This window comes from Xiphias gladius, chromosome 24, assembly GCF_016859285.1.
Source record: "Xiphias gladius isolate SHS-SW01 ecotype Sanya breed wild chromosome 24, ASM1685928v1, whole genome shotgun sequence".
Classification (NCBI taxonomy): Eukaryota; Metazoa; Chordata; class Actinopteri; order Istiophoriformes; family Xiphiidae; genus Xiphias; species Xiphias gladius.
In genome coordinates, this window is record NC_053423.1 from 11786658 (window position 1) to 11810077 (window position 23420).

General features: G+C 39.9%; 1 protein-coding gene across 2 annotated transcripts in view; it reads right to left on the minus strand.

Annotated features, from left to right (window-relative positions):
• gabbr2 (gamma-aminobutyric acid (GABA) B receptor, 2) overlaps positions 1-23420 on the minus strand; it is a 126401-nt gene that overhangs the window by 61584 nt on the left and 41397 nt on the right. For both annotated transcript variants that reach the window (XM_040121592.1, XM_040121594.1), the window contains exons 3-7: positions 16344-16445; positions 10765-10830; positions 10038-10226; positions 8979-9221; positions 2188-2248 (exon numbers count right to left, since the gene is read on the minus strand). In XM_040121592.1, the coding sequence (XP_039977526.1) occupies positions 2188-2248; positions 8979-9221; positions 10038-10226; positions 10765-10830; positions 16344-16445 (661 nt within the window). The remainder of the gene's footprint in view (positions 1-2187; positions 2249-8978; positions 9222-10037; positions 10227-10764; positions 10831-16343; positions 16446-23420) is intronic.

A 23420-nucleotide genomic window follows, 5' to 3' on the forward strand; every position in this document is an offset into this window, starting at 1 on the left:
TGTACTCAGAGGGACTGCAACTGCGATCAAGACCTCTGGTAGCCAGCTATCTCTTATCCCCATGAGAGACAGTGGGAGTAAGAGCCACTGAGGCCCCTGACTAAGAACGTCTGACAGGGTAAAATGGAGGATCAGAGGCTGAGGACAGATGATAGGGTCATGTTGAGGATCACTGCCTTTTGAAATATTCAAGCTGGGGCTGTCCCTCCTCTCCTTTCCACCCAGCTCAGAGTCTTGGTGTGTCAAAAGGGTGACAAATTCACGATCCCTAACAAGTGAGGAAGAAGTGACAGAGTGAAGGTTAAGGAGGGATCGAGGAGATATAATATGGCTAGAAGAAGATAGTGAGAGATTGCTGTAACATACACTGTAGGGGGGGATTTGGTTGGGGAAAGTGAGTATTGGAGACACAGTGGCAGAACTCTGTCACTGCTAGTGCTCCTCTTGTTGTTTGGTTTTATTCTTGCAGGTGACCTACAGTACAGGTAGAGATGAGAAGTCATCAGACCTGATGGCATCCTCCTCCTGTGTTGGCTGTACCCAAAAATATTTAAGATGGCTCCTAAATCTGTCTCTCTGTAGCTGTGTCCCAGTTCCATACCATGTGCTAATTCCACAGAGATTTTCAGTCTTCAGTGTGTTCACAGATTTTTGAGTCTCCTGTTGATGTACATCAGTGTCCCACAATGCACTAGGGAAGATAGGACCTACTCATAAAAAGAAATTGTGGATTGTGGCGCTTGAAGGATGAATTAAAAAACAAAGAAAATTAAGTATTAAATCTTTGGAATATCATTTAGCTTTTTCTTGGTTTAAATGACTGTGTCATTCCATTCACAGTTTAATACTGTACACATGCATCTTCTATTATTCTCTTTTATAGTGCAGAACATTGATCTCATGTCTAGTACCAAAACAGTATACTATGATAAATGGTAAAAAGTACATACTGTGTAGATTACTTTGTACTATGGTTAAGAGACTGCATCTGTGTCACTCACCACTAGTTTTTGGTTTTGCAACTTCTCCTCTTTTCACTATACAGTGACAAACAACCCTTAAATCTCTACACTTACTGTCATACTCCACACTTATTGACTGTGTTAATTTTGTCTGAGTTACACAAAATCACAGTCACATTGCTACAAATAATGTGTGGTCTCTTTCTATCAAACCCACTGAGCCTGGGCTGTAACATTATTAGTATAAAAACCCTACACATGCTCGTCAGTCTCCAGAAGAGGTAAACACACCAGCAGGTGAATGAGTGCACACACAGTGCCCTCTATCTCTCTTATGCTCTCAGAGAGAAAACACACATACGCACACACTCACACAGAGTGTGATGTAAGCAGCCAGCGGGGTTGAGCCCCTCTGCACAGGGGAAGATAAGATGGTTAGGCAGACAGGGCTGAACAGCACCATGCAGTGTGCTACACACAGTCTGGGTAGCCTGGGAGCTGGGAATCCCCAGCATCGAGATGCAATCGCTGGGTGATTCTGCCACTCGGCAGGCCCTGCTGGCTCAAAAGCAACCTCAGGATGAGGCTATGAGGACAGAGAGTGCAGAGGCATGTTTTTCATACAAAACCTTCAACATCTATACATACATCTTATCACCAAAGAGGAGAGCAAGCACAGTAAAGAACCATCAACCTTGTAATTTTAGATTCACCTAAACTGCACCAATACAGACACAGATTGAACATGCAGCTTGTATAGACTTTTCCCCAATAAGAAGCACGAATAGTCTAAAAGATTCGTGTTTATTTTTTCTGACAAACAACCCTTGCAGTTGTGCGAATCCTCTCCAGAAAAACATCTAATGAGATAAATGTGTGTGCAAAGTATTCAACTTTGACAGTGTGAAATCCTTCAGCATCCCTTTCCTGTGAATATGCAAGTAAATGGACTCTGCTACAAGCTTTTCTTAAGCTCCCCTTTTTTTTCTAGGTATCAGTATATGAACTGTGGCAGCCTTCTGACTTAAGAGAAATTGGAAAATGGCTTCCCAAAAGGCTGTGGTAATGTGTGGTTTTGAAACAACGTTTTTCATTCAAACTAGGTTGAGCAAAGGTTAAGGTTTGTTATCAGTGTAATCAGGAGCCTCAAATGACCATGGATAACTTGAAGAAAAAATGAGAAAGGTTCATTTAAGGAGTATAGTAGCAGTAGTTTCCCACATACCTTGAAACTGGTTGAATTTTATTGTGCCCATCCTCTCTCCATTCCGAAACATGACTTGACCCTGTAAACAAAAAAAATATAATATGTACCTTTAATATAACAGTGGGAGCACACATACTATCAATATTTTAAGTTACAAAAAAAACCCAATTCTTCTGAAGAAGATGCAGCATAAGCAGTAAATTGAATTTGAGTAGAAAAAAATAGGAGTTTAGTCCACAAATTTATGCACGGTGCTTTCCTGATACTGGAGCATTGGCAGGCAAAGGGCAGAGTCTCGGCTCCTGCAGACTGCATCTCATTTGATTATAAGTGTCCAAAATTGATCTCTCTATAGAGATAATAAAAATTATCTTTTGGCCAATTCAATTGCTAATATCCTTGGAACAACATCAGGTCAGCAAGGCTGTTCACTTAGCATTGGTACAAATCTTGGCTCAGACAGAGTTTAAAAAGCATTTTTTTAAGTGAGACTCACATTTGGCTAAAGAGTAGCGTGTAGTGGTCACTGAACATCTCTGAGATTTTATTCAACATTTTATTTTTAGATACTGATTTCTCTCCAAAAGGGTGTGTTTATCAGTGGAACAAGGTCCCTAAAATGATGAAAAAAATAACATTGGAAAGTCTCTGATTTAAACTCCACAGGAGCAAGATAAGTAATTTCAAGCCAGTAAGCATCTGGCAAATTAAGACAAGGTAGACAAGAGCAATTCAACTTTGTGGCAATATCGCAAGCCATATTCAAATCAATTTTTTGCTTCTGTTGCTTTATCTTTGCCCTTGTAGTCTCATTCTTTCTCTCTCTTGTTCTATTTTCTCCTTCCTTCTGCCTATTTATCGCTCTCTCCCTCTTCATCTACCAAGACTGTTCAATTAATTCAGCCCACCATCTGCATACAGCGCTACTTAATTACACATTTAACCGGGCTTACATATTACTGGCTGGATAACGAAACAGGTGAGAACAGAATGATTGATCGCTTAATCGTACGATAGGTAGACAGACAGACAGATGGACAGAGAGAGAGAGAGAGAGAGAAAGAGAGAGAGCATTTGCATTGGCTGATTAAAAGAGAGCTGAGGGGGAAATACAGGGAAGGAAGCTGGAGAGCCAATTTTGCCTCAAAAAGATGGCAGCTTTGAAGTAGCAGAGCAGGATCCCACCCCTCTGTTTGAAATCCCAGTCTTTGTGTGGCATCTTTGATGTTTTTCTGAGTGTGCGCATGCATGTGTGTCTATGTCTCACGTGTATGTACTTAATATGCTGTCGTATTATGCTTATGTACATGCATGTGTCCCTGATGATGTATGTATGTGAGCTACTACTGGGACACAGAGTCTTCAATGTCTCCTTTCCCCATGTGATATACAACAAGTCCTCTGCTACCTATTGCACACCACAGTGTCAATCTGTGTCAACATTTGTCAACATTTAACAAGTTCCTTTCATCACACAGTGCTCTTTCCTATGATATGCTATGCAATTATGCCTGAAGTGTAGGTAGGGCAATGCAGTGCACCTCAGTTCAGCTCATTAGGTATTACGTTCAGATAACGGTGGTGTGTAAATAGGGTCAGACAATGTGGGTTGAAAATAGGAACTTGACTTGAACCTGTAATGACTGTGAGTGTATGTATCTAGGTTTCTAGAGTAGCTGCACCATCTCGCTGTGCATTAGCATTGCCATCATAATTACCCTGCACATCAGAAAAAGTGGAGCTACCACAAACCTCACTGAAATGGCATGTAGTTATTTTAACAGCCCCCAATTTGTTCTCTCAAGCGTAAACACAGTTTCAAGAATATGCAAAGTAGATCAAACATGTGCAGTGGCGCTGACTCCGACATTCTTAATTGGAAATACTGTAAGTGCCTGTTTAGATTAAATTAACCTCTTTTGACCAAAATTTAAAGAAGTTACTGTAAAGTCTCTTTCCACAATGAATTATGTTCCTCTGCAGCTTAGGCAACCTCACCGGCGTGTATTCACATAGACAGGTGTCCCTTGTCTAGTATTCAACGGACGTTCAGACTGTCACAGTGTTGACTGATGGAGCAACCACTGAGTCTAGGCATATATGTGTGTGTGTGTGTGTGTGTGTGTGTGTGTGTGTGTGTGTGTGTGTGTGTGTGTGTGTGTGTGTGTGTGTGTGTGTGTGTGTGTGTGTGAATGTGTCTTTCTGAGTTAAGATGGGGGAGGCAGCCAGGTATCACTTTGTTTGTGGAGGTGAGAATACTGTCAGTGACAGGAGTGCTGGTGTCAAATGAGATGCCGGTCTTTGCGCTGCAGGTGTGACATCCTCTGGGTTTTCAGGGTTTGAGGTAGGAACACAGTTGATGCGAATGTTACTGTGATGCACACACATGCGCATGTACATACACATTAACAGAGAAAAAACAGATGCACAAAGCCTTCCCCCCTCTGTCACGCCTCAGTGTGTCTGTTTGAGGTGACAGTCAAACCTAAGGCTGTACTCAGCATTACCCATAAAGACACTGATACCAACACAATGACCAATGGCCACAGATAAAACAACAGTGAAATAAACCAACACTCACACACTTTTCATTCCCTAATCACAACCTGTTGTGTCTTTTCCCATCCGACCCTCCCTGGTGAATTCCAGTGTACATCATCCTGTGGTTGTAGCAGCTACCTACACTCTCTTTACCCTGGAAGTCGCTTCCAGCTAATGTCAGCCTTCTCTGAGCCTTGACAGTAGCCAGATCAATACTGTGGAGCCCTCAATGATCACTGTCCTGCTGCTGCACCTGCCTCCGCTACTGGTCCAGCAGCAGGACTAAGATCAGCGCAGAATGGACATGGTGTTGTCCCACAAGACGTGTGTGTGTACACAGGAAACACAAAGCTTAAAATCGTGTCATCAGGAAAGACACAAGGCTCAAGTCAGGGTATAGTCCCATATGATCACGCACACATGCGAACATAACATTTAAAACAAGGATAAACAGCCAGAATTTGCCATTTCACTGGTGCTTGTGCGAGGATTATTTTTATTGGAAACCCAGTAGAAGTTATTGCAATTCACAAGCAAACTAAGTGAACTGTGTAATAGCTGTTTTTGCAGTCTGAATTCAAAAACAGCATAAAAGATGTATGCAGTGTGGAAGGTAAACTGCCTTCCTATGTCTTTGTTCATCATCTGTGGGTGGAAGTTTCTATGAGCTAAGTGTGTGCTACATAAGGGAATGCTTTTGATCTTATTTCATGTAATCCCTTAAAAGAACAGCTATAATAGTCGACAGATCTCAAATCTTTTGGTACAAAGATGCATTTAATTATATTGCAATGCTGTTGTCTTCAAACAACATATTTGTTTACCACATGCACGATATTTTTGCTCAGAATTTTTTTTATTCTTCTGAGGATTTTAGATGTCAAAATAAAAACATCATTATAAAAGGATTTTGCTGGTTAAACAATGTTCTGTACGTAACCGATGTTTTCTTTTCTTTAGGACGAAACAAGAGCAGGCAGCTTCACTGTAGCTATTCTGAAAATTTCCACATTACCTGTAACTATATCCATTTCCCATTAACAAATTACTTGTAGATTATGTTTTAGAATTTAATGTTTTTATGTAAAACAATCATATTGTACTGTAAAAACTGCACACTGTCTAAAATCTCAATCTCAAGTGGCTTAAGTGTGGACTTAATATTCGGTCCACGGAAGTGTTGAAGCCAATTAAGGAGGCCTTCATTAGGCTGAAAAAAACAATACAAACCTATCAGACAGATGGCAGAAACTTTAGGAGAGGCCAAATCAACAATTTGGTACATTTTTAATAAGGAGGAATGCACTGGCGACCTCAGCAACATCAAAAGACTGGAAGATCATGGAAGACCACTAAAGTGGATGATCTCAGAATTATTTCCATGGTGAAGAAAAGCCCTTCAGAACATCTGACCAGGTCATGAACACTCTCAAGGAAGTCGGCGTATCATTGTCAAAGTCTAAAATGAAGAGACGCCTTCATTACTGTAAATACAGAGCATTTACCAAAAGGTGAAACTGGTAACACTCAAAAACAGAAAGGCCAGATTAGACTTGGCCAGAAAACATCCAAAAAAAACCTGCCCAGTTCTGTAACAAGATTCTTTGGACAGATGAAATCAAGATTAACTTGCATCAGAATGATGTGAAGAGAAGAGTATGGAGAAGGAAAAGAACGGCTCATGATCCAAAGCAAACCACATCATCTGTCAAACATGGTGGAGGCAGTGTTATGGCATGGGCATGTATGACTCAGTGGAACTGGGTCACTGATGTTTATTGATGATGTGACTGCAGATGGAAGTAGCAGGATGAACTCTGAAGTGTATGGGGCTATGCTATCAGCTCAGATTCAGCCAAATGCTGCAGAACTGATAGGACAGTGCTTCACAGTACAGATGGATAATGACCCAAAACATACTGCGAAAGTAACCCAAGAGCTTTTCAAGGCAAAGAAGTTGAATATTCTTCAATGGCCAAGTCAGTCAGCTGACCTCAACCAAACTGAGCATGCTCTTCACTTACTGAAGACAAAACTGAGGGCAAAAAGACCCACAAACAAGCAGCAACTGGAGTCGGCTGCAGTAAAGGCCTGGCAAAGCATCTCAAGGGAGGAAACTCAGGATTTGGTGATGTCCATAAGTTCCAGACTTCAGGCAGTCATTGATTGCAAAGGATTTTCATCCAAGTATTAAAAATAATCCTTATATTTAGAAAATCTTGGTTTGTCCAATTACTTTTGGCCTCTAAAAATGAGGGACTATGTATAAAAATGGCTGTAATTCCTAAATGGTTAATGCATTATTTTTGTTAAATCCTTTGAATTGAAGCTGAAAGTCTACATGTCAATCACATCTTGATGGCTTCTTTTCAAATCCTTTGTGGTAGTGTACAGAGGCAAAATTGTCCAAATACTTATGGACCTAACTGTAGATAATGGCCCCTTGAGGTCAAAAGTAGCTAAGTACAGAGGCATGAAAAAGATTGGGTACCCCTGGTGAAAAGTTCTGTTACTGTGAATAGTCAAGTGAGTAAAAGATGACCTCATTTTCCAAAAGGCAAAAATGTTGCTTAAAATGTTGAAAAGAATGTTTCACCTTTAACTTCATGGCTTTTGGAGATCAGTTCATCTTCAAATCCTTGTCTTACTTAACAAAAATTTAGAATTCAAGACTTTTACTTGAGTAACTACATTTTTTTAAGTAAAGGATTTGAGTCCTTCTTCCACCACTGATGGCTACATACGTAGGATCAATATGATTCAATACAGATATTAAAGGGGACAATAAGATTGCTAGTCTATTCAAACAACCCAGTAGGACTTCATCATCTTTTTTGTGCTTGGAGTAAAAAGTGAATGAATTGTTACATAGCCATCAATATTCCTGCTCTGCGTTGCTCCAATGAATCTCCACGGAAAGGTTCAATGTCAGCCTGCTCCTGATCAGCAGCCCTTAGTGGGTCTGTGCTGAGAGAGGTTAGAGTAGATGGATGAGGACCCAAAGGATTTGGTATAGCGCTGCAACACCCATAAAGTATACCCCCAGGGACCTTAGCCCCCAAAGGGCCTCACAATAATACAAGTCAGTAGCCTGTGCTGATTTTCTCCCAGGCTCTTTTCTCTCCCTCTCTTTCTTTCTAGTTCTGCTGCCATCTATACTGTGAAGGAATCTGTAACTCTGTAAATCTTATTGTCTCTCTCTTGTGTCCCACTTTGACTTTATTCTCTCAGCCTGTCACACTTGGTGAATGTTTAGGAGCAAAGTATGAGTATTTTTTTGAACGCTGCTCCACTGTAATTTTCAGTATAGCTTTTTCTTTTTCATCTTCAGTTGCATTGTTCAGGCCATTTATTTGTGCACACAGTTATGAATGTGATATAATATGAGTAATGTTCCACTGTACTGTAGGGCCCTGCATGCTTACTGGCAGTCGACGCTGGGAGCAGCTTGGCATCCTCTAATAATGGAGTGGCCTTTACAGGGTAACGGGAGATATTCTCTAATAGCTCAATGGGAAGTGAGAGTGAAAACACACACACACACACACACACACACACACACACACACACACACACACACACACACACACACACACACACACACACACACACACAGCTTGTAGCTAGCATAGCCACCAGGATCAATCTTGAATGCATTGGAGTGAGTCTGCGGCACCAAGTGACATCACTTTAGGCTCCATAGAGAGACAGGGATAGCTTAACAACCCTCTCTGCAAACAGGTTTCCATGCCTTAAAGAGCAGTAATTAATGCCTATATGTATTGTTCTGACATTTGACCCACTCCATACACACATAGTGCATATTTCACTTAACAGACAGTGTTTATATGCATAAACACTTCTAGCTGCACTTTTGAATTACTCCAAAAAGACACTTATTCATCAGCCTTAACCAATGTTTTGAGTGTGTTGCTTTAAACCACGTTTGTCTCTGTATATGTACTGAATGATTTAGTGTCTTTCTCCCTCTCCCTCACTGTATGTGCCTCATCAAAGTTAATGCGAACATTTTGCCTGCATGTACATGTAAATGTAAAATGTGTAAATGTCTGGAGATGATCCTTGTGTTCAGATATGTCAACTAAATTTAGACAATGGTGGTCTGATGGCTGCAAGTGCAGTATGAAACTGAATGAAATAAAAGAAAGCCAGTTTACCTTCCAACATGGAAGTAAGACGGTAATCACTTTGTGCCATATTTTTAATGTTCATGTTTGGGAAAAAAAGTAATCTGCTCCATTATTTACCGTAACACCGTAGAAGTTGGTCTCATTCATGACATCCAGTACAATCTTTCCCACTTCGCGGTCATCCACAGTGAAGTTGTGGTAGGTGTTCTGCCGTTGTTTTATTCGGAGCAGTTCCATCACTCGGGTCAAGGTTTTAGCAATGACCCAGATCCCATCATAGGCGAAGCCGTGAAACTTACTGGCCTCCACACCTTTCTGCTGAAGCTCTCGGCTGTACTCCCTCTCGTACTCCTTAGGGGTCTGGAAGAAAGTTAAAACAGAGAAAATCAAGTTGAGAAAATGTGCATCTCCAAACTTTTTACATGTTATTTTTCAGTAGGAATACTTTAATGTTGGATTATTTCAAATACACTATTACTGTTGTAACTTGGTCCAAGGAGAAGGGATTATTTTCCAAGAATATGAGATACAAAGTTACTGGATATAAGTGTGTTTTGGGATCAATGCACCTTTGCTGGTAATGCAGTGTGAAAACAAACCCCATGATAGATTTTGGTTGAGATCTCTGTATTAAAAACATGCATCTAAGATTTCTTTTAGGGGAGTAAGTTCTCTACTGTCCCCCGAGATTCTTCTAAAAACAATTATAGGAACACTTTCAACAAATGCTCTCAAATACAATCATTGGCACTCTTCAGGTTGCAGTCAAAGCAGTGTTACAATCATACAAAAACAAAATGAAAAGCACAAAAACCTCCATTGATGACTAAGCTCTGGCCCTAAAAAAGATAATCAGAGTTTGGTTGTTTAGAAGTGAAGATTTTCAGACAAAACTGAACCAAAAATATTTCACACTTCACGTACTTTATTTACCTCAAGCTGTTACATTGTAAACCATAAATTCCACCAAAAATATGATTTGACTACAAAGTATGATTCGACTACATCTGGCTAGCATCTAGTCTTTAATGAAATATCACTGTGTGTTTTAGGTCAGTTATTCACCTCTCCATAACAATAGATGTTTCTCCCTTGTTTTAATAAAATGTTGACTTCATGTCTCATGTCACATTCAATTACTTGTCAACAACATGTGCATTCATCTGGAGTACTCACCCTGCCAGAGATGCCCTTGATCTGCCGAGCGCTGAGTGGCTCAAAGTCCACACTGATGTATCCCTCCATGGCTGTAAGCAGCTTCTTGGTGGTGCAGTTGGTGGTGTTGGCCTGTTCCCACCAGTTGCCCTGGTACCATCCGGGAATAATCCACTGGTATTTACTGCCAAACATGTTCAGATTATACGCCTAGGAGGGGTAGAGGAAATGGAGGTTGAAGCAATGTGACAACAAGGAGATACAGTATAATATATTCTGATTTCTATAACTAATGTGTAATTATTCTTGCTCGATGTGAATTGCTGTCTTTCCCGATAGCTTGGATCTAGTGCCAAATGAGCTTGGAAAATTACTTTTAAATCTTGAACTGAACCCGAAGGGTAAATCATAAAATGAGACTAAACCATCTAAAGTCCAAATTGTGTGAGGCCAAGCAGTTAAGAGAGAAATTTAGGTAGGCCTAATTCTATCAGGTCAATATTAGTTTCTGTCAGCTTTGGACATAAATTTCACCCTTACTACACATTTGCAGTTTATTTTTAAATATCCACAGCATTCCCGTAAACAAAATTACATCATGCTCCGATCTTGTGTTCACAGCAGCACTGCACCAGTTGCATTTCAAAACAGAAGTAGTATAAAGTGGCAAGACACTAATAGACAGCATTGTCATTGTTTGTTTATATATAATGCTTTCAGTTATAAAGAGTGTAGACTGTGGACTTACGCAGCAGAAGACTTTTGAGGCCAGGTTCTCGTCAAACTGGCCAATGATGATTCTTACATCATTGTCCTGAAAAAGAAAGAATGAGACATCATGACTTAAAACACATATCTTAGCATAACACACTCATGCACAAAAAATGTAATAATAAATATAAGGCTCCTCTACAGTCTGAAATGTGTATGAGGTGAAATGGTATTATTATATAATCAGGATTTTATTGCATCACTGTCATACATACAGTACAGCGTTCATTACACTGTTTGCAAGCTTTTTATTTAGATTTTGTGATCCCCGTTTTACAGTAATGTTGCAATATATGCCAGACATTTCTATCCATGGAAGTCTTCTGCTCTTTACCCTGGAACTGCACTTTAGTCAATACATCTGGAAAAAAAAGAATATCTGCACTAGAATCAGTTTCCATATTTGTGATGCCTTTTCTCATCATTCTGCAACATCACACTTTATTAACAAAATGGAGATAGAGTTGGCGATGTTGTGTGTTCTGTATTTTCATCACTATGTCTATCTCACCAGTGGTTACAAAGTATAAGTTAAACCAGCGGCTGACAGACCAATGCAATATCAAGTCGCAAAGTGTCGATCCATAACAACAGAGACATTAGTGTCAGTGGGAAGAAATGCCTCCCTTGCCAAGTAGGCTGGAGAGCACAAATTTACATGGGGATTGAGAGCACATGGCCTGGTGATTGACTCAGTAAATAATTCAGATTGCCTGGGTGGAAGTGCAGCATGTTTCATGGTGGGGAAAAAAGATCAGGCACTGGGGCCAACAGTCTGTCATTTAGTTTGCAAATGCATATTTATGGTAAAACCACGAGCACAGACCTCCACACACATACATATGAACACAAGCAGATGATCACAAACCCTCAAAACACAAACACACACACACACACACACACACACACACACACACACACACACACACACACACACACACACACACACACACACACACACACACACACACACTTTGAAATTGCCCCAAAACAAATCCAGTATTACTCATACAGGTTTGATAAATGTAAATCTGTTCAACAGGGCTGGAAGTGACGTGTGATACACTGAGAAAAGTCTGTGATAAGGCCTTTATATGGCCCTGACAGTGCCCTGAGTACCAAATCTAGAGGGGCAGTTTTCACGGAGCAATATAAAGGAAATCCTAAGACTGATAGCATCACTGATGTCATTGTACTTCACTTAATAGTAATTAATAGACAACTTACTGTGTTATTTTAATATTTGTCAACAGTTGCTTTGTAATAGGATTCTCATTCTTCAGGTAAACATACTTGGTAATGAGTTTGTTTTCTATGGTAATGTCATATACTTTAAGTGTAGCTTGCAGTTCTTAAGTCTTCATTTCCCTCTTTTATCAATTGGGTGAAGATGCTATACATTACAAAGAACCATACATTATAACATTTTAGTGGCATTTCTGACTTCAAGCAGGTCTTCTCTGAAATGCGATTATAAAATGGAAAACCGTGAAAACAGGTTTTACAATTGGTCTGGGTTGAACTGTAATGACAAATTTAAACTGAAGCAGATTTAAAAAAAAAAAAAAAAAAAAAAAATCAATGGAGTGGCAAACACACAAGCAGTAATTTCAGTGAACCTATGGTGTCCTGCCTTTTTTCTGGATAATGAGAAACCTTTACAAATACAGTTCATCAAGTACTCTTCCCTCAGGCAGTCTCTACCATATGTCATGCATCAACAGATCAGAGGGGGCAACCAGTCACTGTCATCTTAATTCCAATTCCTTAAGGCAATTGGACACACATAACTACCCAACAACCAAACATTGTAGTTATTCCTCAAAATAGATTGGATTACAGTATTAGAATATTAGGCAGATATTTTAGGCAGATTTAGACAGAGAGACAGACAGAGATAGAGAGATAGAGAGATAAAGAGACAGACAGACAGACAGAGAGATAGATAGAAAGATAAACAGACAGACAGACAGACAGAGATAGAGAGATAGATAGATAGATTGTTCCACTGCTCTGGCACTGTCACAATGTGTATGTGTGTGGATGGACAAGGAGGGCAGGTAACAACTCTAAACTTTTGTGGGGTGCACTCTTGCGTTATTTTGTGTGTGTGTGTGTGTGTGTGTGTGTGTGTGTGTGTGTGTGTGTGTGTGTGTGTGTGTGTGTGTGTGTGTGTGTGCATGTGATCTTCCCTGGAGGAAAGGCACTTAACCCAGATGACTCCAGCTATGGCCAAGGACCACAGCCCCAATATAAATTTTGGCCTGCCTGGCAACAACATGAAAAGACTGCATGGTTGTGGGCAAGGGCATGAGTGAGTGTGTTGTGTTTGTGCATTGTTAACAGACTGGGGCACTACAGGGCCCCAAATTACATCAATTGCTTGAGCTTTTATATAACTATAACAATTATTGTTCTCAAAGAGGGTAGTGTTAAGGGCAGCGTTGAATGCTTTATCTGTGACAGGGTTGTTTGTAACTTTATCATGGTGATTTATATGTGATAATGGTTTGAGTAATACTGTACCTCATAAGCCCAAACAGGCACGGTTAAGGCTTATTAAGCACACACACACACACACATATACACACACACAAACACTACACTAATGATGATCTTTTATGAGCTTGTGGGAGATGCGATTTGTAGACTGGGCAATGTGTTGCTTCTACCCAGTGATATCATCCCACCGTCTGTTTGTGATGATTACTGGGCAGTGAGTGTGCTGTGTGCAGGCATGCTCAAATACATGCACTCACAGGACACATCTGTGTGTGCATTTGATCACTAACTGATCTTAGGTGAGCATTAAATTTCTATACACTGTTATGGCCACAGATCTGGCATTGATCTGGAATGGAATTAACAGGCTGCTGCATTCAAAATGAAAGTCTATTAAAAAAAAACTGTCAGTATGCACCAAAACATTTAAGTATTCCTCACCTTGACACTTAAACTCACATTAGTTGAGAACTAACTCAATAATAGTCTGACAACTGTAGGAGTCTCGGACCTAGAAACTGGTATGGATTGGTCGTTAAGACTGGATGTGAGGAGGTCTGAGGGTTCAGTTTCGCAGTGTGAAAGTCTACCTGCAACTTGGTTCTATTTGGGGATTTGAACCAGCAGAGGGGCTTTAATCAGTTTGAAAAGAGAGACAGAAAACTACGTGGTCCATGGGAATAGCACATACCGCTTTGATGATAATATCAATAACGGAGCATATGAATGGACAAACTTGTAATGATAATATCAATGCAAACCATTTGTCTTGAGTTGCTCCCCTCTGTCTGTGGCTCCTCAAAACAATGTAGCATACACAGTCATTCTATATTAAAGAAAAATGTAAGTTCTCTTTACAACCTGAGTTCTGTTATTAGTTATAAGTTAGAAGTACAATATGAAGTATGTACTGTAGAGTTTAAAGAGGTTGTGCATATACTGTAGATGCTCCCCTCAACACCAGTGATGCATTTATCTAACATGCTGGTGAAAAATGGGGCTGTGATGTGCAAAGGTATTAGAAAAATTACTTTTCCAATCAAAGGTTAGCTGATGAATACAATGGGTTCTGTGTCAAATTTTGGAGCTTATACCACCACAAATTCATTCACAACCCAATGGATAAGCTGAAATTGAAAATTAGAAGCTGCTTTTTAAATAATGTGGTAGCTGAATGGAGGGAACTAAAGTTAATTTATAAATAAAGCATATTTGAGAATATAAATGACAGTATGACATGCATGGAGCCATCCAAAAACTTCTGCATTAATGAGGCCAAAAATGTCCTAAGGGAAATGGGCCATCCCCTGCTACGTCATATCTTTGTAATAAATAATTCAGTTATAATAAATAATAAAGTGTTTTGGTCTGGATTTAGAATTTAAGGACATTTCTTTCTCATGTGGTCCCCCATTGAATGAAAGCTCCCTAAACTGTCTGTCAGTCCCAAAGATCTTAAAAAGCTCCTGTTTATAAAATGTCGCCTTGCATTGTTATTTTATGTACAAACTAAAAAATACTAAACTTGATTGTTACTAAAATTAGTTGGTAAGTGTGGGTGTATATATGTGTATGTTGGTAGGAGTGTAAGCCTGTCTTTGTTTTCTGATGACATCTTGTCAACCTGTCCAGTAACAAACAGGGGACAGAGAACAAGAAATGATGATGAAAAAAGCAGAAAGTGACAGAGAAATGTAGAGAGATGCTTCAGTGCCCTGCAGCAGAGATTCACTGTCTGCTTTTTGAATATTCCAGCTGGAATATCACAGAAGCGAGTGCTCTATTTGTGGATCACACGGTGACGCCATAGCACCCTTCTCCCCCCGCCCCACACACACCCGCGCATACACAATCAAACACACAACAGCGTACCAAAAAAAGACCAGCCTTCACAGCGAAATCTGTGTCACCCTCTACCTCATCATATTACGTAGCTGTCGGGGAAACAGCAAACCACTTTTGCAAGATGAGCGGGAAACAGACCATTAGGGTGTCATAGCCCCCCCCCCCCCCGAAGCCCACCCAATCCAAATGTTCGCAAAAGCTTTCAAGGCGGCGCTGTGATTTGCATATTTAGAGTTGATCAAGGAAGGATGGTGTCAGCTTAAAATGTCAGCCCTCAACATGCAGAGTTACACATATATTTTAGGAAATACAGCTTATCTTCCTGTTCCTTCCCTATCCCTCTGTCTCATCATCTCTCTTTTGCATTTCTTTTAAACCTGCTCCATCTTCCATACGTCACTTCTTCCACTCACAAAACTCAGACCCCCCTTTTTTTTTTCCTACTCTGTTCTCTTCACTTCCACTTCACATCTTTTCTCTCACTGTGTCATGTATGCCACATGCTATCTGAAAATATATTTATACTAATTCCGTTGACAATCTTCCCTACTATAAACTGTAGCACTGAGACACTGTTTCTATACAACTTGTAAAAGAGGCTAAATGCATCTCTGATTGCCTGTGGAGATAGTTTGGATAATTTAGCCATCACACTCGACTGCATTTACGTCTGAATGCCATGCATTTTTTCTTTATCTTAGCAAAGTCTGCTCAACCATGCAAATTAAAGCCAGGAGTAAATGGTGTAAAGATGTACAGGTCTAATATCTCAATATTGGCTTAATAATGGTCTAATTTCACTCTCATCTCATTTGAGAGAAGAGGAAAGGAGAAGAGAGAAAAAAACTGTTTAAATGTGTGTATGTGTATGTATATGCTTAAATGCCCATCAAACATCCATTAGTCTGAGCAGGTCATGAGAGGTCATTGTACAGACCTCCGAGCCATTACAGTGTCCTCATTAGGGCTCCACTAGTCTCACGGATAATTTCCGTGCCCTGCTAAGTCAAAGTGAGAGAGAGTTCTTGTAAATTATTCAAGGTTCAGCATTCACTTTGAATGGCATCAACCTATATACAAATTAAAAATTATGGGCCCAGTCATTTGGTGTATCTGAGAATTATCTGAATAAGACTGACCCTGAATGATTCCGGGGTTTTTTTTATGTAGTTGGACAGAATTGTAAAGTGCCTAGGCTGGATCACTTACCTTGAGCTTCTTAACATTGACACAGGGGTCATTGGAGAAGCTTTCTGTATCTGCGATCTGAATGTCTGCTTTCTCCAGCTCATTAGTCAGGTCATTCCGCACCTGAGAGAACAGGAGAAGAGAGGGAAAGAAAGAGAAAGCACATGAGAATGGTTGATAATTTACCATGTAAGATGTTCATTGCTCTGCTCTTTTTATTTATCATCCACCCCATTCATATTTCTTGGCAAGAGCAGTGGGCGCGAACCTCTTCCTTCCTTGTGGTCAGCTAAAATGACCCAGCTTGCAACTGCTTGCGCATCAGAGGAGACATATGGCTGTTCTTCCACGTGACAATGACTTGTAGTGCATGAGGATTTTCCCATTCGAAATTTGCGGGTTTTGCAGGAAATCATTCAGGTAGTCAAAAAATTGGCCTTTCAAACCTAAATTGCTGAATCAATTGTTGATCAACAATCAACATCACATCCCCTAAGTCTAAAAAAGCAAATATGAATGATTAAGTGAGCATATATGTATTTCTACTTGCTTAACTGAAATTCTGCTATGATCTTCACACTTAAGCAGCATCATTTTGTTAAAACACAAATGCTTAAATGAATTCAACTAACAAGTGTATCATGTGGACTTGGCTACTGAAGACATCAAAACCATTATCATTCTGATTTGACTGATTCAGTTCAATGTGAAGTTGTAACGCTGACAATATTCAGCGCGCATTTGTCACAGGGATATGCATTTGTTTTTCACAGAATGACACACGAAAGCAAAAATGTACACTTTAAATGATCTCAACTGGATATACGAGGCTTGACAAAAAAGCAGACATGTGGAGTGCTATAAATGTGTCCGCTGCAGCTGTACGTCTGCTTTGATGTATTGATTTGGAGGACTGGTGGGTAATGGGGTTAGAGAAGAGAGAGAAAGGAGCAGGTATCCCATCGTGATGGCGAGCTTGAGGTGGTTTATCATACTTCCTCTCGCTCCTCCTCCCCCATCACGAACACACATTATGATTCATCCCTCTGCCTTCCCTCCTTAAAACTACAATTTTAGAATAGGCCTTTTTCACAGCAGATTTCTTTACTTGTCAAAGTAAGAAAAGCACAGGTGTAACTAATGACATTAATGATGGCTCTGCTCCATTAAGTTGTTCCAGTGAGGTATGCCAGTAAGCCAGCATGCATAATACCAGGGCCCTGGCACAGGAGCACCTAAATGGAATCCAGCCATTATTAACATCATCAGTTACGCCTGTGTCTTAGTAGTCAAAAATGTCTGCCATAAAAACAGGCTGTGGTTTTCATGCTGCGTGTCACCGATGACGTCTCCTCCTCTCTCTCTTTGGCCAAATTTTTCAGATGTCCTCCGGCTATGCCCTGCGGCCGTCAGCCCCTCCAACCCCACCCGAGAGTTTGGCATTAGGGGGCATGTAAAGACTTCAGAGAGTGTGTGCGCTCAGTACACTCCAAGCTCAGTTGGCAGACACAATGTCAATGTAACAGCAAACAGATGAAGGCCCTGTGTGTTTGCCCTATATTTGTCAGTGAGTGTGCATGGGTGCCAAATATGGTTAAGTATATATCCATATTTATGTTTCCTATACTGCTTCCTACATATTACATATTATATGTATTAAGCAGTATTGGTTACTGGAAATGAATAGAATGCACAAACACATTATATACGTAAACAAACTGCTCATTAAAGTGACTGCTCCCATTCCACCCAAAATTTTAACTTGAAATGCAAAGTTTCCTTATTGACAGAGAATGGGGGGTTGGGTCAGTTTGAATTCATATTTCTTATAATTAAAGGTTGAGAGAAGGCATCAAAACATCCCAAAGAAACTTTTCAAACCATTCCTGCAGCATATGCTTCCAGTACAGTTTCGAAAAGCAATGGAAGGCAACCTCAAGACTGGGAAACAGTGTATTTCGCCATATTTTGACAAGAATAAAACTGAAAAATATTTAAATGGACAATAAAGAAGTAGATTATGCCTAGGGACTGATTTAAGAAAGTGTCTATGGACATTTCTGTAATGTTTTTGTGCGGTTAAAATTTATGATTACTGGGATCAACTGTAGATACAAGCTGAGTAAACCCTTGTTTTCTGTCAGTGAAAAAACTACAAGTTTCTACCTTTCAAGGCTACACAGTTTGAGTTTTTCATATTAAAAAGATGGATTTCAGGTGAAGTATCACTTCATGAATAGCTACAGCACATCACAGTGGTGTGAGAATAGTTACAGGAGTTAACACGTCCAATGATATAATACCAAGACTGTTACCACAACCAATATTAGTATTATTACTATTGCTACTTCTGTTAAAATTGTTAAAACAACTATTTTGCGTAATCCGCCACAGGGTTGTTGCCATCTAAACAAAAATCCAGAAAATCGCAACTTGATTTCCCTCTTGTCTCTAAATGTCTGCTGTCATAATCGCCTCCTCCTCTGGTACCCTGAAGGGAGCTCTAAATCACTCTGTACATCACTCACTCCTGTACAAACAATCCCTCCAATGTACTGCTCGCTGAGCTGAAACAACAGGGAGCCCGGAGTGGATCAATACAATTAGGTTTTTCTGTTGAGTAACAATTGGCTTGGTGGTCTGGACAAGTTATAATATCCTGTTGTGTTTAGCGTTAATCTAAAGGGCCTGGCTGCTCCAATGCTAAAAGGAAACTTTCAGGGATGGCAGCTGGGTGGACACAGTAGCAAGCGACAATCACATAAAGACAAGACATACAGTACAGAGATGAAAAATTTCTGCCGTACAGCAACACATACTCACAAATATACATACATATACAACAACACACAAAGTCTGACACAGCCATTCAGCCCTCAGAAAGAAGCCCTTGTCACAAGAGGATTTTTATTGGTTTGAATTTGTATTTCCTTCACTAAGATGGAAAACAACAAATGCATCTGTGTTCTGCTAGACTGAGTGTGTCAGATAAAGCGAGGGAGATGGAGGGGAGGGAGACAGATGGATTGAGGGACAGTAGGAGGGGAATAGTGAGCAGCTTTCCTGCGTAACAAAAACATCCTCCATTGTCTAGGGCAGCCTGGGAATCCCCAGCAGCAAATACAGAAGAGAAATAATCCTGCTGCACATCTGAGCATGAGTGCACGCACGCACACACGCACACACACACAAATACAAATATGTAAATACACACCCACACATGATGGATAAAATGACAGTGTCAGAGTGATAAGTGTGCAAAAAAGCAACAACGTTCAGACAGGACATTAACACAACAGGATTTTTATTTATATGCAGAATGTCTTTATCTGTGTCACACAATGAGACACACCCAAACAAAAAACACACCATACAATACAACCACAAACTCAACTTTAGCCTGGAGCATGGCACGGTGAAACCTCTATAAAAAAGCTATCTGTCTTTGCTTTTTGTATTAAATGTACGCTTGCATTGTCACCAGAGGGTACAGGGTCATATATTTGCTCTGGAGCACTGTTAAATGTACTATAAAGCAAAACTAAAAGTTTGGTAAGTTAAATACATACTTTAAGTCATCAGAGCTTTAATACTTAAGTTGCATTTTATATATTGGTCCATTATAAATATTGTAGTTAGCATTAATCATTTTTTAAATGCATTGGTAGCACAGCAGTGTGTTTGTTGTTCATTCAACAGTTCCTCAACAGTTCCTCAACACCCAATTTTGAATGTTTTGTAGGGCACCAAGAGGTTATTTCAAAAAATGTTCTTGTATACCTTAAAGTCAGAAGAGAAGGGACGGTAAGATCTGAAAATCCTAAACTAAACAACAAAAGGGAAAAATCGCAAACACTGTCCACCACTTGTACTCCCTTTATTAACTACATTTTGCTCCTTAGATCTTCATCAGGCACCTATTTTGATGGATGATGGAACAAGTGATGGTGTGTGTACGGTATCTTTTTTTTTTTTTTACACATTTTTATATTATTAACTTAAAATTATTTTTTTTTCATAATCATTTAGTTTCTTTTATCTTTTTTTGACAAAAATTCAAAAAAAAAAAAAAAAAAAAAAAAATGCCTCCAAAAACCCAAGACAACATCTTCAAATTGCATGTTTACTACTGTGGCACATGAGACAAAAAAGCAACAAATCATCAAAACTAAGAAGCTACAATTAGGAAATAGTAGTACTTTTGCTAGACAAATGACTTAAATAATTAACCAATCATCAAAATAGTTGTCAAATAATTTTCTGTAGCTTGATTAATTGATTATAAAACTAATTTTTTCAGCTATAATATCTTGCAACAATTTAAAACTCAGCAATCACAACTTTTGAGTATGATCTCAAGATAAAATAAGTGCACTTTCATTCACAGCTTATGCCTTTTCCAAACCACAAACTAGTACTAAGCATGCCATTTGCAACCACACAAATACAAATACAAACAAAAACAAACAATAAAACAAAAATCACACCCTTCAGGCAACTACAGAGAGACTAAAGTGGATGCCCTGATGCAGATTAAGTGACTAGCAGTAACAGTATGACACTGTGAGACAAACAGACACATCATTCCTGGGCATGTTCATAGTGTGAAACCCCTTTGCAATGACAGGTGTGACTGCTTGTGTGTTTAATAGTGTCACACACACAGTTTTAGCAGGTGCTTTTTATCATTCCATCTGTCTGTCTGAGCTTTGTGCATGTGTTTCTACACTTTCAGAATGTATTTGTGTGTCCACCGGTAGATTTACAGCAGAAAGACAAAAGAGGATGTGACAGGTACATTTTTATGCAATTAGGCTTTTAAAAATGTGGCAATGTGATGGGTCTTTGCACACAGCTGTCTCTTATAATGTGTGCTACATCGCTATACAAATCGCCATGCAAATCCCAGAGTTGAGGCTGTAATTCCAGTCAAACTAGTGTGACAAATGGTTTTGCCAGAGCCAGATGACAAGCTCTCGACTGGCTTCCTCTTGTGGCCTTACATGCCCTGTACAATGGCATGAGTGAGTCATTCTGAAGAGTAATTTATACAAAATTACATGGCTATTTGTAATGAACAGCAGCTGATGGCTACAGAAAAACTACGAAATGCCCAAACAAAGATAACAACCAAGCAATTTTTAGATTGTAAGCAGGATTTCTGTGAAAGGGAGAGAACTAAAGAGAGGAGCTGTCAGTGAATGGATGGTGAGAGAAGAACTTTTGCTAGATTTATCAGTGGTCATAGTGTAATTAAACACTTGAGCTCAGAGGGTTCCAGGCAGAGGACAGAGTCCTAATCCTGTTCTCAGTCAGGTCTGTCATCTGACTGACTGATGATGGCTGCTCCGTTTCTGGGTGAGCCCTGTTTGTCTGGCAATCTCAATAATGTTGATTGCCCTGTGTGTGTGTGTGTGTGTGTGTGTGTGTGTGTGTGTGTGTGTGTGTGCGCGTGTGTGTGTGTGTGTAGTATGGACAGACACCTTCACGCTAGCAAATACCTAGCCTTTACTCATTCTCATCTCTCACTACAATACACTATAAATCCCCCAGTAATGGAACATCAGTGTCCATCCACAGACAGGCTGCGTGTATGTGTGCATTTCAATGGTGCCTATAAATAGAAGTGACAAACTAGCTTTAGCCTACAGGTTACAGTCCCAGGTGCCACCATACTGTATGTATGTGTGCGGTAACATGCCACTGACTGAATCCCTAACAAGCGTTACATAACATTAACCTTGCGAGCAGTCACCCTGGAAAACAGCACTCCGGATCAGTAGGGGAGAGAGAGTACGAAAGGGAGAGAAAAAGAGAGATGTAGAGGTGGTGGAGATGACAGCACTGTCAATAGTATACTCATTATGCGGATGCAAGTGTGTATGTGTGTACAAACATGCATAAAGTAGTGCATATACGGTACAGTACAATTCTACGCGTTAGTGATGTTCCTAAATCCAAATCCAATACTTGACAGAGCACAGATAAATCATTTACATCATGTACTGTGTGGTTTTTTTCCAAATTTGTTTAGTATTATTTGTTTTCAAAAGCCTCTGAAGAAAATGTAAGCCACTGAAAAAAACAAACAAACAAAAAAAAACACCCACGTACAAATACTTTACGTTACAAATACGAAGATTAGCCACAACATTAAAAGCAGTTACTGGTTTTGATGTTGTGGCTGATCGGTGAATTGTTCAAAGCATTCAATGATGTTCCAGTGCTTCCTCTCTTTCAGACAGCTGCTGGTTTCCATTCAAGTCAGCACAATTTGGAAATCAACATGCAGAGAATTTAAACTTTCCTTAGCTGGGTCATTTCGTACAGTGAACATATCAATGTTTTTTTTTTTTTGTCCATTTTCTTTTCTAGGTAGCTCCATAAAATATTTCTATTAGATTTCTGATCACTCCAGCCCACTGGTGCAATAATGCGGTAATACTAGGGTCTATTTTGATGGTGTGTTAAAGGCTTCTCCCGTTGTAGAGTGAGAGGACATTTGCTATTTACAAAACATGCTAACGTGCAGCTCACGCATAATCAGATAATTGACAATTGACAACATTCTAAAATAATCATGTCAGGTCTAGGTAACATGCACACCTCCATGAATACCACTTAACATGTAACCAAACTATCTGCCCTAATGGAGCAGTAACAGCTGCATCAGATGGCAACCAAGAGACTGATAATGTATTTCATTCTTATATTATTTTTCTATTCTTTGGTGGCATTCAAACAACATTTAATACTTCGCATCTCATCATCCATTGGTCTCTCTGCACATTGCCTTGACTTCCCGATGTACCAAAAACCAGCGGGCTCTGAACCTGACAGAGGATTGCACCAATCATGAAGTACGGAAGTGATGCTTGCATATTTGTAAATCAGGATTAGAGGCCAATCTTGCGGCAGGTTGATTGAATCGGGCCGTCCGTCTTCCTCCCGTCCTAAGCCCCTTGGCGCTTTCAGGAGGGGAGAGATAAAGGGATTTGGGCTCTCTGAGATTTGCAATGAGACTTCTTACACACATCCCCACCCCCACCTCCCACACCCAGCTGCTGAGCAGATTGTTTTCAACCAGGGCCCCGAAGC